Source organism: Pleurodeles waltl, chromosome 8 (genome assembly GCF_031143425.1).
Source record: "Pleurodeles waltl isolate 20211129_DDA chromosome 8, aPleWal1.hap1.20221129, whole genome shotgun sequence".
Taxonomy (NCBI): domain Eukaryota; kingdom Metazoa; phylum Chordata; class Amphibia; order Caudata; family Salamandridae; genus Pleurodeles; species Pleurodeles waltl.
In genome coordinates this window covers 28,385,581-28,401,021 of record NC_090447.1, presented here as the reverse complement: position 1 = coordinate 28,401,021, position 15,441 = coordinate 28,385,581, and the positions used below count along the sequence as shown (strand labels likewise).

Here is a 15,441-nt window from a genome sequence, read left to right as displayed (position 1 = left end):
CCAGGGCTGGGGGCTTCTACCTCAGGGTCCTCTGGACCTGTGACTCAGGGCCTGGTCAGAGTTCTTAAGCTGGACAGGCAGAGGAGACCTTTATGAGCCAGTGTCACCCGATCACAGAGCACTTTGGGACACTGCAGATAGGAGAATGGAGCCCTAAGCCAGCGCCCATTCAGAGCTTCTGAACCTGGGGAAGCAGGGGAAACCTCAGGGATGCAAGACCCTGCAGCAGGCACTTTGTGACAAGGAGGGCTGGCACGCAGACCCCAGGTTCCTTGGGTCCTCATCCTTCACTCATTAAAGTACAACCCATTCTAGTAATCTATAAACAGTGACGGATTGAAACATTGTAGAGAATGTATCCGACCTCCTGGAGCCCTGACTGGGCTTGAAGCTTTAAATGAGCCCTCATTGGGACTTCCATGGCATCTCAGACTTCTGAACACGGAGTAACATAAAGGAAATGGCGTGTTTTGTTTATTTATTTTTAATGCAAACTGTCACCAGTGACGTTGACCTGGCACATTTAGCACCACCCATGTAGGTGTGGTAAATGTCCCCTATTTATAATTTAGCACAGTCTTAGTTTTAATGCTCTACCTATGTGCATGCATTGTCCTAAATTCCATCAATCATTCATATTATAAAAAAGGTTTGTCAGTGATATTTATAGTTACTTTAGCTTCAGTGATTATATTACTGCAATTGGAGATATTTTAAAAAAATTAAACATAAATTAATTTTGGCCTGTTCTAGCCCTTATTTGGCTGCAAAACCTGTTTTTTTCAATATATATGCACCTTTTCACCCCTATAAACCTGGCACATAGATAAAAATACATATTTTGTATAGTGCTCTGGGATCCCTCACAAGAGCGTGGCAATACTTTGCCATGACTTTGAGGATTTCTGTGGAAGAGAACTAGGATTACAGGCAAGAGACTTTTTCGTATGAGGTATGTGGGATATTGACCATTTAGTGCTTTATGTGCCATGCAGGGACATCTGAAGATCACTCTTTCTTTTACTGGAAACGAGAGGGGGGATTTCAGGGCCGGTGTTCCATGGGCATGTTCTTTTCAAGCCAAACAGTAGGCAGGCAGCATAAACTAACCTCTCTAGAGGGCTGGCAGTGAGGCATTACCAGGGCCTGAAATGTTGTTGTAATCCAGGTAGGACCTGACCACAGCTCGGATCAGAGATATTTTCTCAGAGCACCTGAGCAACAGCAGATCCCCTTGTAGTGGACCCAGATTGTGGAATGCTGTTTTGGAGACTGCATGTAAAAGGGGTCAGGGGGGCTGATAAATCTCCTTATTTCCACCATCGAGGAAGAACAAGTTACTTTGCATCCACTGATAAACCCGAAAAGCAGTGAGGCAAATTATGCAGATGACCAAATTCTTAATCCAGCTTGTTACTGAATTGTGCATCTTCACAAGCATGTGCAAGCCCGTTTTGTCAGAAATAGCAATCTTGAATGAATCCCAGTGAATGTTGAATAGTGTAATACACGTTTTGAATCTGGTAGTGCAGTGGGACATTTTATTGAAGGAGATAGTATAGAACCTGAGGGGCAGAGAATCTATTTCCTAGATGGTTATTTAATTTTGTAAATCAAATAAGGGATGTAGTTAAGGGTGGTTTCTGGAAGCTTTAAGAGCTGAGAGGTGGACTCTCAATGAAGGGTGGTGCAATCCCAGAATAATCACAGGGCTGGTTCCTTGTTCTGGGCCGGCAACCATTGCATTTTGACTGCTCTCAGTCAGAGTTTCAGACCAGCCCCAGGAGGAGCGGTGTAGCTTAGCACATCTCTAGATCTAGGTGGGGCTGCAGAAATTTGGTAACCAAGCTACAAATCCCTCTGAAGACTAGGCTGAAAATCTTGAAGGTAACTCACATACTGTTTAGGACCCTATGCTGCCTTCCATAGCAGAGACACTTGCCATACCTGGCCTCATCAGCAAGTAGGCATGATGACTTTCAGGACATGCAGACGTTGGTTGGTCAGATACGCCACTGTAAGGAATATGTCCTTAAAATGATTAGAGGGCAGATCCTGCCACAAAGATGAAGCAAACCATCAGGGGTCACGGTTGTGAGCGGGGGGATGGCGAAAAGAAGAGCAGTGCATTTTTGTGTAGACATTGACTTTCCAAGCAATATTTGGGTTTGGCAGCGGTAGTCAGTGTTTTCTGAATTACATTTGTCCAAAAGCAAATTCAGAAATTGTATTGGCAGGGTTCCCTTTCTTCAAATTACAAACCAAGGCTCTGATTTCCCTCAAAAATATCCTAATAATAAAAACACAAAAAACATTCATTCTGTTACAGAACAGAATAATAACAATAATTTGAATCGTCAAAAATAATTCCAAAAAGAGAGTCACAAAATCAATTGGTGCATGAATTAAAATGATCTGTATAACCTGTTAAGAAAAAATGATTGTTTCACAAATCTAAATTCAGCAAGTTGTTCTGTGCATTTGCAGAATTTTGGGGGCTTCAGTCAAACCATAGGAAATGAAAAAATGAAAGCATGAGCATAGCCTTAGACAGAGCAAATCCAGTTTTATTTAATAGGTGATCTTCTGGAGAAAGACAGCAAGGGGCAATGTGCTGATAGAATGCAAGCAATCAACATGAAAAGTTTTCTCAAGCAAAACAAAAATGTTTCCAGCTTATGTTACCACTATTTATATCACAACGCATAAATTGCCTTCTATGTTTTGATTGTCACTAATGTCTCCAGTATTCCCACCTTTTCCTCCTAGAATCCCACCCCTTTTTCTTCACTTCACTTGTCACTTCTATAGCTCTCTCTCTCTCTCTTTCTCCCTTTCGTGGGCCAGTGCTTTGCAGTCCTGATCCTATTTCTTTCTATTCCCCTTCTCACTAACTCCTATGTTGGTATCTGTTCTGACCCATGAAACCTCTTTCTTGTCTCGCAGGCACTGGTCCCAGTTCGATGCCTTTGTGAGGGAGGCCCTCCTGAGAAGCCATTGTCAGGTTGAGCTGCCGCTCGCAAGCTCCATCTTTGACTTGTATCTTGATCCAGTGGTGGGCTCTCTGAAGACCTTCGACGGCAGTCATCTCAAAGGCCACATTCTTGCCAACTTTACTGCTCTCCCTCAGGTACATAGTTAGTCTGCCACTTCGAATGCTGCACCCTGCCATCTTGTGCCACTTCTGAATGTCCATCAGGGCTCCCTACGCGTTCCACATGTCAGCTCCCGGGGTTGATGGATCCATGGGACCCGAGTAGGTTATTGACTCCCCTGGTCTTCTGACTAATCTTGACACTTGTGCTAGCCACTGGAAGTATGTCTGCCATTTGTTGATTCTGGAGGCACTGCTTTACCGGATGCCCTGAAGTTCCATGGGTTCCTGGTCTCCATTGTCACAGCGGTAGAAGAGTGAGTAGGGAGCCAGTGGGTCTAAAAACCTGATCCACGTTTCCAAGGGCACCAAACGGTCAAACGTACCTCGACCACGTGATGTCTTTGTGTGGGTGTTTTATGGCCTGCTGGGTACTGTTTGTCACTAGAATTAATGGGTGTCCTTAGTGAACACTAGTCGATCTGGGGGGCGTTGTTACTCTGCTTCTGGTTTGCTCCAGTTTCATCTGTTTTTGAAGTTGTGATGACCATTGGGAACCGTAGAGCAGCTGTTGATTCTGGAAAGACCACAGAAGCAACATTATATTTGCATAATGTCTGACATGTATCTGTTCAGCTCTGTTCCTACCTTGGTACATCTAGCTACCTCCCTCCCTTCTGTGTGTGAGTAGGGGGTTCAGATCAACAATAGATACATATGTGTGTTCCTTCACCAACTGCCTCACCTGCCAGCTCTCCTGCAAAGCTGAACAAGAATGTCTCCTTCTGTTTTGTTCAGGTGACTCTGTAGTTAGTGTCTGTCTTAAGAAAGGCTTGGTTCAAGTTCTGATAATCTCCAGGTTGAATTACTTTAACTCTTGGTTAGTGGGCCTTCCTACATATCTATTACAGAGGTTACTGGTGCTATAAAACACTGCTGTATGCACAGTTCTGGTACTTAAAAGAATCTGACCCATGTTTGTACATCTTTGCCAACTTCACTGGCTACTATTGCTCACAGGAGCATTTTTAAGTGCACTTTATGATTGTGTATGTCATAAAGCCACCTATAAGTTTGGATCAGACACATATCTACTCCCTGTTCTCCTGGTACTACTCTGCTCATACCTTGCACTCTAACTCTCAATGCTTGACTGACGTTCCTAAATATAAAACAAAATAGGATGGAGTCCCCTCGCCTATCAGTCTTGACATGTAAGGCATGCAACTTTTACATTTGGAAGTCAATAGGGGAAGATAATTTATTGCCAACATGTGCTACACTATTAGTGCTAACCGTAGACTCAAGGGATGGCATTATTGTGGCTAAGCATAAAGAACATGCTTTGGATTATAAGAAGGAAACAGAGAAGGACCAGCAATTAAAACCAAGTAGATAAGAGGGTATATTTTGCAGACTCCCTCTGAAAATAACAGGCACCAGTGGGAGTGTGGAAAGTAAGGGAAGGGCATTTGTGGAAGATAATGGCACTAACAATTTTGCTCCAATTAGTTTTGTTCTATTAATTATTGCTTACTGTGCAGTTGAACACGTGATACATAGCTGGCACTGCATCTTTTGTACCTTGTGCTGGGGAGACTACTATAAAATGGAGCATGTGGAGGCAAGTATTGGGGCATAGTCTGATGAGCATCTGTTGACCATATTGTAATCTCATGAGGAGGAAAGCTCTGCTCGTCCATTGGTTCGGGGTCTTTCTGAGAACTCAGTTTTGTTGGAAGAAGGAAAAAGGATGAAAAGGATGGATTTCCATCAGAAATGTGATTGATGTTTTATCCTCAAAATGAGTGTATCATTGAAGCATAGCTATTTCATATGAGATAATAAAGAGGGGGGTGAAGTGTCAAGTTGTGGGGGTGCTGAGAGGTTTGGTTGTAACTTCTAAATGTGGAAGACAATAGGAGGAAATCTATTATTGGCCAATATATGCTACATTATCAGTGCCAAGCATAGGCTCAAGGGAGGGCATTGTAGTGGCAAAGCTCAATTAATATGCTTTGTAATATGCTAAGGAAATAGAGAAGCCCCAGCAGGTGGATTGGTGAGGCTGAGGCAAGCAAGAGTATGCAGCAGCCAGACTAGGTGAAAAAGGTGGCAACATTTTCTTGAGAATATTGTGAAGAAGAGTGCGACCCAAGGTTATTATTGAATTGTGCCGGTGCCCGATGTTTACCCAGCATTAAACAATTGTCCTGCCTCATAGTTAGTCTTTAGAATGTTTGGAAACTAGTACATTCAGCTACATATTGTGAACATCTTGGGAAGGATGATAAAATAATGATGCAGTTTTGACAGTATGGATAAATATAAGGATGGACCATATGATTTACTGTTGGATAAGTATTGTGTGGGATTGCCTAGATATTCCGTGCAATTTCAGGTGAGAAAATTCAATTATTATTTACTGGAAAAGTGTCCTTTAAGGATCTGGATATTGCACCTCGTGGGTTTGGAACGTAACCTTCTGAATTCTGAGAATTTTTCACAGCCAAATTCCATTTCAGAGATATAGAAAATTAAATAACATCCTGATAATCTTTCACAGATATGTCAGTGTCCGGAATGAACAATGCATTTTTAGATATGAACTTATTTCTGTAGGATTTCAGTGACAAGGATATAATATTTCTGTTTCACAACACTTGTTTATGATGAGGTATGTGTCGTGGGTGATGTCTAGACAACAAATGGACTCCAGCAAAACCTTATGTAGAATCCTTTTGTGTCTTGACTTAAGGTGTAGTCGAGTAGTAGAGTGCAAACTTAAGGAGAAACATATGTGCTTACTAATCTGATAGAGACTTCTAGCTGCAAATTCCTTACCTCTGAATTTCCCCAGGAGTAGACTGAATCTCGAAACTTTTGCTTGAGCATACCCGTGTGCGTGCCGGATTTGATGTTGCAGTCACCTTTATAGGCGCCACCCAGGCAGTTCTTTTCTTTCTGCGCCAGTTAGTACTGATCCGGGGAAGACCTGCCCCTCTGTCTCTTTTTGACACTAAATTTTCAGCATTTTTTCCAATATTTTTGATAGTGTGGCAAGGACGTCCTCCAGAAAGATAGGATTCAAACAGTGTGGCACCTGTCACCACGCTATGTCAGTTACACCTGGCCTGCCTCTGATGGGACCGCTCCCTAAGCTCCAAGTTCTCTTCCTCCCACTCAAGGTCCTCAGGACACTCCGGGAGGAGGCACAGAAAGAAGAAGAAGTCCAAGTAGATTTTGACTTCGCCTTGTCTATCGTCCGTCGCGCCAAGTGAGGAACATTAGCATTCCAGGGAGGTTCTGCCGCTGCCAGAGTCAACTTCATGCCTTCCCTTGTTTCCGGGTGCCAGAGTGACTCCCCCTCAAATGAAGGAATTTTATGAGGCCATGCACCGAGTATCGCTCTGCAGTGCTTTCGGACCCGTGGGGTCAGAGGAGATCCCATCAAGTTCTGCACCAGCGGTTTCAGCCTCAGCTCCGATGGGGTCTCATGGATCCGATTCTGGATCGGCGCCGGTCGTACTCATGCTACCTTCTCTGGCGCCGATCTCGACACGATGCTGCAGGCACCACCGGCCCCAGCCCCATTCTGATCTCTGATGAGCCGGAACAGCGTCGTATGATGCTGATTTTGTCGCTCATGGGTGCCAAATCATTGCCTGAACATTATTTAAAACAGCCAGGCTTGGGAGAGGAATGGGGAAGTCGCTGGACCCTTTAGAATACTAGCTAAAACAAACTTTGAATGGGTATGAAGAACTAGCAGTGGCCAGTGAACTTGGCACATCTCTAGATTCTGGTATGCTTTCTCCTCCGTCTGTGGCTACACAGGAGGGAGCTTCCTATGCAATGGTGGTGTGCAGGTCAGTGGAGGTCTTGGACCTTGAACTGCCCTCAGTGGATGTCAAAACTGACATTTTGAAAAAAGTGCTTCAGCTAGGATTGTCCTCTTCTGAATGCCTTTTGCCCTTCAGTGAAGCACTTGCTGATATCCTGCTGGGTACCTGGTCCAAACCCAGCACAGGGGCCCCTGTGAACAGGACAATTGCCTGCTGCCATCGCCCTGCCCTGGGTGACCCTAGTTTCCTCAGCCAACACCCCACCTCTGAGAGCTTGGTAGTCCAAGCCTCAACTTCCCACGGCACATTCCCTGCCGTTCCCCTGGACAGGGAATCCAGAAGGCTGGACCAGCTTGGGAAGAATATGTTTTCTTCCACCAACCGGTCATTGAGGTCGGTGAACACCTCATGCCTTTAGGGCCATTATTCCCTTACCCTTTGGGATACAGTTGCGCAAGTGCTCCCACAGGTTCTAGAGGAGGCCCGGGCCGTCTTCTACTAGGCAGTGAAAGATGGAAGAGATGCAGCAAAGTTCACTATTAGGTGTGGCCCGAGGACCTCACCTGGATACGACTGACTTGCTAGGCAGAGAGGTTTTGTCGACGGTTGCCTTAAGGTGCCACGTCTGGCTGAGAACATCTGTCTTTTTGGAAGATGGCCAGGCAAACCTTTTGGACATGTCCTTTCGATGGCACATGCTTGTTTGGCGAAAAGGCAGACTTGGCGCTGGAGTGCTTTATGGACTCTTGGGCTACGGGCAAGTCCTTGGACCTCTCAGTGGCCCCCGTCCCAGTCTGCCTTTCACCCCTTTCGTGGCCATGGAAGGGCCGCACCACCATGCTACCCCTTTGCCAGCCACTGCCCTGTGCAAGCTCCTGAAGCTATGCGAGGACATGGGTGTGGTGCCTTCAGACCTCAAGGATCTGGAAGACAGAAGTAATCCGCCACCCACCCCCCTGGTAGCTGCAACCTCCAAGCCAGCCCTCCTAGTCTGGTTCTGCAGACCCATGGTTGCCCAGTTGGAGGGAGAATATAACATCATCTCCTCCTCCTGTAGTCCACTACATCAAACACATAGACCTTGCATATCATTCAGAAGGACTACACCCTTCCTTTCCTATCATTTCCTACTGCTATACCGCCAACACAAGAACAGCTGGTGGAGGATCACATAACTTTGCTCCGAGAGGAAGTTATGGGTTTCTTGGCTAAGGGAGCCATAGAAAGAGTTTTGTTGTCATAAGTAGGCAGTGGTTGTTATTCCTGCTACTTTCTTATACCCAAAAAGAACAAGGGCCTTTGCCCTATTCTAGACCTATGGACCGTCAATCTCTTCCTCAAGAAGGAGAAATTCAAGATGCTTACCTTGACTCAGGTTTATCTGCCCTAGACCAATGAGGCTGGCTAGTAGTGTTGGACTTGCAAGATACATATTTCCACATTCCCATCTTGCCTGCCCACAGGCGTTACTTGCGGTTCATGGTAGGCCACGAGCACTTTCAGTTTACCCTGCTACCTTTTGGCCTTACCAGTGCCCCTCTGGTGTTCACTAAGGTGATGGTGGTGGTCGCAGCTCATCTGTGCAGATTTGAGGTCCCAGTCTTCCCCTATCTTGATGACTGGCTGTTGAAGGCGGACTCACCCCAGACTGTCATCTCCCTCTTCCAGACTACGGTGAACCTCCTGCCTTTGCTGGGGTTCACTATAAATGTACCAAGGTCACACCTGACTCCCTCTCTGATGCTCCATTTCATTGGAGATGTTCGGGATACAGTGCAGTTTCAGGCTTATCCTCCCGAGCAGCAAGTCCAGGATGTTTCTGCCTCTATCCTGGGTTTCAGTGAGACTGACTCTGAAGCTGCTAGGCCCCGTGGCCTCCTGCATCTTGCTAGTGAAGCATGCCATATGGCATATGTGGGCACTGCAATGCGACCTGAAGTTCCACTGGGTGCAGCATCAGGGAAATCTCTCTGACAAGGTCCGGATCTTGAGGAGAACTGTAGAACAATCTGCAGCGGTGGCTCACAAACCGCAATTGGGTCAAAGGCAGAGGTAGAGATCAGAAGACTCTGGTCTCTAGCGGAATTCGGACTCCACGTAAATTTGTTGACGCTCTTGCCGATCCTGCTAGCATTGAAAGCATTTCTTCCCTCTGTCAAGGAGAAGTTGGTGCAGGAGTTCACAGACAATAACACCACAATGTGGTACTACAACAAGCAGAGCGGAGTGGGGTTGTGGACCCTTTGTGAATGAAAAGTCCCTGCATCTCTGGAAATGGGTGGAACAGCAGGGCATTAACCTGGTGGTTCTACACCTGGCAGGTTCTCTGAACGCCAGGGCAAATGAACTCAGCCATTGATGCCTAGCAGATCACAAGTGGCATCTCCATTTAGAGGTGGTTCCAAGACTCTTTCAGCAGTGGGGAGAGCCTTGACAAGATCTGTTTGCCTCCAAAGAGAACGTGCAATGTCAGCAGTATTGCACTTTGGAGTTTTCAAGGTGGCAATCTCTCGGTGAAGCTTTTTGTCACAAGTAGAGTTCAGGCTTCCTTTACTCTTTTCCACCTATACCACTTCTGCAGAGAGTTCTCAAGAAGATCAAGAACGAATGGTCCCAAGTAATCCTTATGACTCCGGACTGGGCATGGAGAGTCTGGTATCCTGAGCTTCTGAAAATGAGCATTGATCCTCCGATCAGGCTGCCTCTTCAGGAAGATCGTCTGTTGCAGCAGCAGGGGAGGGTCCTACGCCCGAACCAGTCAACTCTGCGTCTTCGTGTGCGTAGATTGAGCGGCGACAGTTGACAGCCTTTGACCTTCCTCCCTAAGTCTGTAATGTAATTCTGGCAGCTAGGCGTTCCTCCACCAAAACGGTGCATGCCTGCTGTTGGCGAAAGTTTGCAACATATTTTTCAGAAAAGGCCTTCAGATCCTCTTTCTGCTTCTCTTTCTGAGGTTCTTCTTTTCATTCTCTGCCTTGTCCAGCAGGGCTCTGCTTTGGGCACTCTTAAAGGCTATCTCTCTGCGCTGTCTGCTTTTCTGCAGCTGCCTTTACTTAAGTTCCCTATTGTAAATAGGTTCTTAAAGGGCTTGTACATATGTTTCCACCTTCGCCCTTCATTATGCCTCAGTGGGATCTGAAACCGGTTCTCTCGTACCTCATGGGTACTCCCTTTGAGCCATTACACAGTTGTCCCCTCTGGCTGCCTACCATCAAGTCAGCCTTTCTAGTGGCAATAACATCTGCCCGGAGGGTGGGTGAGCTGCAGGCTTTGTCGTCCAAGCCTCCTTATCTTGTGGTATTTCATGATAAGGTGGTGCTTCACACCCGTGCTTCTTCCCTCCCAAAGGTGGTGACCCCATTGCATTTGAGACAGACTGTCACCCTGCCCGCTTTCTTTACTTCTCCACATCCCTCGAAGGAAGAGGAGTGACTCCACCGGCTGGACCCAAAAAGAGCTTTGTTGTTCTACCTTGACCGCACAAAAGAGTTCCGGGTGGGTGACCAACTCTTTGTGAGATATGTGAGAGATAAAAAAGGTCGGGCAGTACAGAAACTAACCATTTCGCACTGGGTCATTCTCTGTCTAAAAATCTGCTCCTCACTGGCCAAAAAGCAGCCTCCTGATGGCCCATTCAAACAGGGGTACAGCAGCAACCGCAGCTATCGCACGCAGTGTTCCAGTCCTGGACATCTGTCAGACAGCAACATGGGCATCACTGCACAAAACACTACTGCCTGGACAGACAGTTCCATAGGGATGGGCATTTCACCCTTTCGGTCCTGCAGCCCTTTTTAGTCTAGTTACATTTTTCTGCAGCCCACCACCAAGATGGTATGGTTTGGGTATCTATTCAGAGGTAAGGAATCTGCTGCTAAAAGTCTGTCAGATGAACAAGTTACTTACTTTTGGTAACGCATTATCTGGTAGAGACTCTATCTAGCTGCAGATTCCTTACACCTACCCATGCCTCCCCAGTCTGCGGACTCATTTGCTAGGGTTAGGGTTGTCCCTTTCAGGGCTCTAGTTGTGACACATGATCGTCAGTTCATTTTATGGGCCTGCGCTCCAGGCATGAAAATTTGTGTATAAAGTAAATGACGTCCGCGTGCCTTCAAAGGTAAGGAATCTGCAGCTAGATAGAGTCTCTACCAGGTAATGCTTTACAAAGGTAAGCAACTTGTTCCTTTGGACTTTTCCCATGTATCAGTACAGACAATCATATAATGGGCCTCCATCTGGAGTGGCACAGTGGATGAAAAACGATGGGTTGGAATGCTGCCCAGAGCAATTGCCATTGGTTTAGATTATTTGCAAGCATCCTCCCATCACCTTTTGTGCGTCCGATGTTGTGCCCCAAGTAGCCAGGGGTATGCCCAGACATGGGTTCCTTACTCAGTGTGCTCCAGAATCCAAGCTTCATTGATGAGGACTAACAAGGCTGAAATCAGTCTTTGGTGCTTTTGTTCCCTTCCACAGGGACCATTGCCTGGCAGGTCAAAGTGAACCGTTCCCTTGAGGAGCAAGATGAGTACTCATTTACATTAGGCGGGCCTCTGTCTAGAGTGACACAGTAGGTGAAAAACAATTGGTTGGACTGCTACCCAGAGTGGTTACCAGTGGTTTAGACTATTTGCAATCATTCCTCTCTCATCACACTTTGTGTGTTTGATATCTTTTTGGACTGGTCTTTAGAGTAATCCTACGCTGGAGTATGTTCTGACACATGGGAGCTTATGATTTTTACTACCCCTTAAGGAGGATTCAAATTTCATATCATCCTATTTGATCTGCTTTAACATTCTTACAGAGAGTAATGCACCACCTTTTGAAAAAGATCCCAGGAATGGGCGGTGGTGGGTGTGGCCACATGCAGAGCTGTGACGATGAGGACTGCTTTCGCTCTCACACGACTATCCAAGATCCTAATTTAAGGTGTTCTTATAAGCGTACAACATATAAGGAAGGCCCCTATATATTGCTGTGATAAAATATCACCTGGAATGTGACCTGTCTTGAAATTCTGTTGGGCAGACACAAAATATCTGTGTTGTCTAAGCCACTGCAAACATGGCTTTAAAGCTGGAAATGGAGGACTCCAGATGCAGGGGCTAGGACATAGATGGATGCACAGACAGCATGTGAGTATGAAGCTCTGGTAGGAGATAGGAGAGCACCAAGTGAACCTTGATGAAGTAGCAGCCTTGAATGTAGTAGACACAGTGTAGGATGGTGAGGGTACAACGTGGTAAGCTGTGCTTCCATGCGGAGTTTTCAACATTAGGTGTGAGAGCTAATTTGCATATTAATGATGTCACAGGAAGTGTTGTCATACAACCTTCACCCCTCCATCCCAAGCCGTCCCCAGAATATCCCAGTAAATGAAATGCACATTAAAGTGCAGGGAGGCCCTAAGCTCCTCTGGGTCAGCAGTGCCAGTCCCACCAGCCCCGGGTATGTGGATGAGGCCGACAAGCAGAACCTGTATCACCACAATAAAAAGCAGCACAGTTGGGCACCTTCATTGCAGCAATACCTGGCTGGATGCTACCGGCCAGGCCCAGACCAGATAGTAGTCCTGATGAGTCTCAACCCATCAGACAACAGCATGCCTCGCCTGAAACAGTCAGTCAGCTGAGTGAGGGTGAGCCAAAGTACTTAGCCCAAGGTGGGCAGAAAGAGAATGCCTCCGTCAGGTCCACACCTGAGCCTGTGTAGCCCTCTGAATTAACATGTCGGCTGTTGACTGGCTTTGGATGACCTTTGGTTCCTGTAACTGCAACTGCTGGGCCAACTGGAAAGAGTTATTTTATGTCCCACCTCCTTCATTCTTGTGTTTGCAGCTTCTCCTTCCCTGGACAGTTCTTGATTAGAGGCCATAGTGCCGCAGAAGGATAGAGTTCCTTCCTGTTGAGCACTTCAAGATGGCCTCTCCAGCAAATCTTGTAGTCATTTCCATAACAAACTGGGTACCAGTACCAGCCAGGCCTCCAGGTAAGGATTGCTCAGGTTCACATTAGCCTTTGGGTTTCAAGTCACCACTGGTAGTGTGCACCGAGGAGATGGCCCAACTGATTTCAGAATAAGAGTAATCCACCACTGCCTCTATCTAAATAATTAACTGGCTGAGGTCACATCACTACTGAAATCTAAACTTCTCATCAAATTGGTGCTGGATACCATCTATCAGCTTTGCCTGTCAGTCATACACGCTTTATCCTGCAACTAACTCAGTGTCTTAATTTATAGGCGCTGAATGAATAAATCAATGCATGAATGATTGAATGATGAGGCTGGACCCCAAGGAAGTATCCTGATGCTGATCCAATTACTCACCAACAGCTGACAAGTTAACAGACCAGCTGGTAAAAGTGGTGGATAGCCAAATCCCGATGGCTTTAGGAAATGAAGCATACAGATAAACAAGGGAGAGAATTCCCTATCTTGAAGTCTATGTAGCCAAAAATGCTGCTTCCACATTGAGCTCAGTCAGCGCTAGCAGTTGTCAGAACATGCATGGGATGATCGAAGAGTATGCGATGGAGAGCAATGCTTAATGTGTTCACGAGTTAACTTTGGTCCAGATTGAAACAATGCATTATGACGTGCACAGCACCTTGAGGTGATGCTGTTATGAATTGAAAACCAATGGAGGGAAATCAAATGTTGAGAAAGTATTTCAGTGCGAGTAAGACCAATAATAACTCAGGCAGATACATTTTGAATATGCTGCAGCTGATTGATCATATATCTCTTGAGTCTGTTGTGGATGAGAGAAGTGCCAGCTCTGCGGGCTTTTGACATGTCCTAGGGAGACAAAGAACAGCATCCTTAGTGTGTGAAGGAGAAGAACACATTATGAGGCCAGTTTGAAATGTGTGCTGGGAGGATCACTGTTGGTAAAAGATGAGTCCGCGATTGCGTACTTGGATATCTAGGGAAGGTGCAATATTCACCTAGATGCGCCATCAAGCTTGAATTTTGGTGGTGGTTACCAAAAACAATGATCTCAGTTTTATTGGTATTAAATTTACTTTGGCTAGTCCCCATTGTGTGTTAATGTCAGTAAGATATTGTTTTAAACTGTCACAGAAGGAATGACGCTCATGAAGTTTGTCAAAGGAAAAGACCAGCTCACCAGCTGAACTAAAAATCTGAATGAGAAGGACTTTCCCTCACAACAATGCATGAATACTCGAAAATAAAGAAGAAGGTGTCAACAGCTTGATGGATTCAGTGGCTTGTGGCCCAGATGGCTTCATGCACTTCTGTGGGACCATGGGCCACCTCACATAGGAGACGGATCCGATGGATCAGGCTTCTAATTGTGACAAAAGAGACAACTGATCATTCAAGATTCCAATTCCATTTGATTTCAAAATACCCTGCTGCAGTGGAAAAACAATTTTATTGTAACTCAATTGAGCCTTTACATCAGATTTGTCAAAGTATGAATGATGGCTACATTAGATCGGCTGTAAGTGCGTGGGCTATTGTCACCATAGAAGGCTAAACCTTTCATGAATATTTTGGTATTGGGCATCATATTCCTGCCATTGAGTCTTTCTTTTATTGCTACTCTGAAGGAGAATCCCCATTTCCCTTATGCTTTTCAATCAATCTTGCTGATCCATAAAGTAATGAAAACACTGAAGAGCTAAATATACCGTAGTTACAGTCTGTATGTCTTTTTCAAACATCCTTTAACCAAAGGACGTCCCCAACCGTAAGCACCATAAATACCCCTTTGCCCCATGCATACCAACACCTTCCCTCTGCTCCCTACCCTGGACCAGATCATTGACTCATGATGCTGTCAGTGTGTGTGTAACTGAGTACAGAGTCTTTGTCACGTACTCCTGGATCTGCATTTTATTCAATATTAAGATGTTATTCACCTTGGTCTGTGTGAGACCGTACATCTCTGATAGTGACTTCTGCAGATTCATCACCTTCGAATATTCCCCAGGCCTCAGACTGGATCCAGGAAATCTTGAGCAATACCTCTGTGTGCCAGTAGGTGGCGTCAGGTGGCTCCACGTTGATGTCGTCCGCGTCAGAAGTGACGTGTGTGGTGCCTATATAAGCTTGACTCCCGGCAAGCTAACATCACTTTTCTTTCTGCCCCAACAGTGCAGATCTGGAGAGCTACCTCTGTCTTTTTGCTGCCCTTTTTTGGAGCTTGGGTGAAGAATGCACAGACAGATGTTTGTCTCTGGCACACACGTGGTTTACCTATGGTGCCTGGGGTTGAGGCCTGCGCCAGCTGCACATCCATGCTCCCAAAGGCAATTTGCAAGCAGGCAGTGAATCTCCTAGTGGTGTGGCACAAGAAGGCTCCACACCGATTCAGTCCTGTTCCTGAGGGAGATCTCAAGCCCGTTCTTGGAGCCAATCCCGCAGACGATCATCATTCCATTCCAAGTCCTTGTCATCGAATTCAGGTACGTCTTAAAAGCACAAGAAGATGTTAAAGTGTTCTTAGACCTCTCCTAGCAAGCG

At 45.9% G+C, this 15,441-nt stretch overlaps 1 protein-coding gene across 1 annotated transcript in view; it reads left to right on the top strand.

Annotated features, from left to right (window-relative positions):
- The window catches only part of DNHD1 (dynein heavy chain domain 1), a 337,397-nt gene that overhangs the window by 184,903 nt on the left and 137,053 nt on the right, over positions 1-15,441 (top strand). Inside the window, exon 24 of the mRNA XM_069203282.1 lies at positions 2,947-3,130. Coding sequence (XP_069059383.1) covers positions 2,947-3,130 — 184 coding nt within the window. The remainder of the gene's footprint in view (positions 1-2,946; positions 3,131-15,441) is intronic.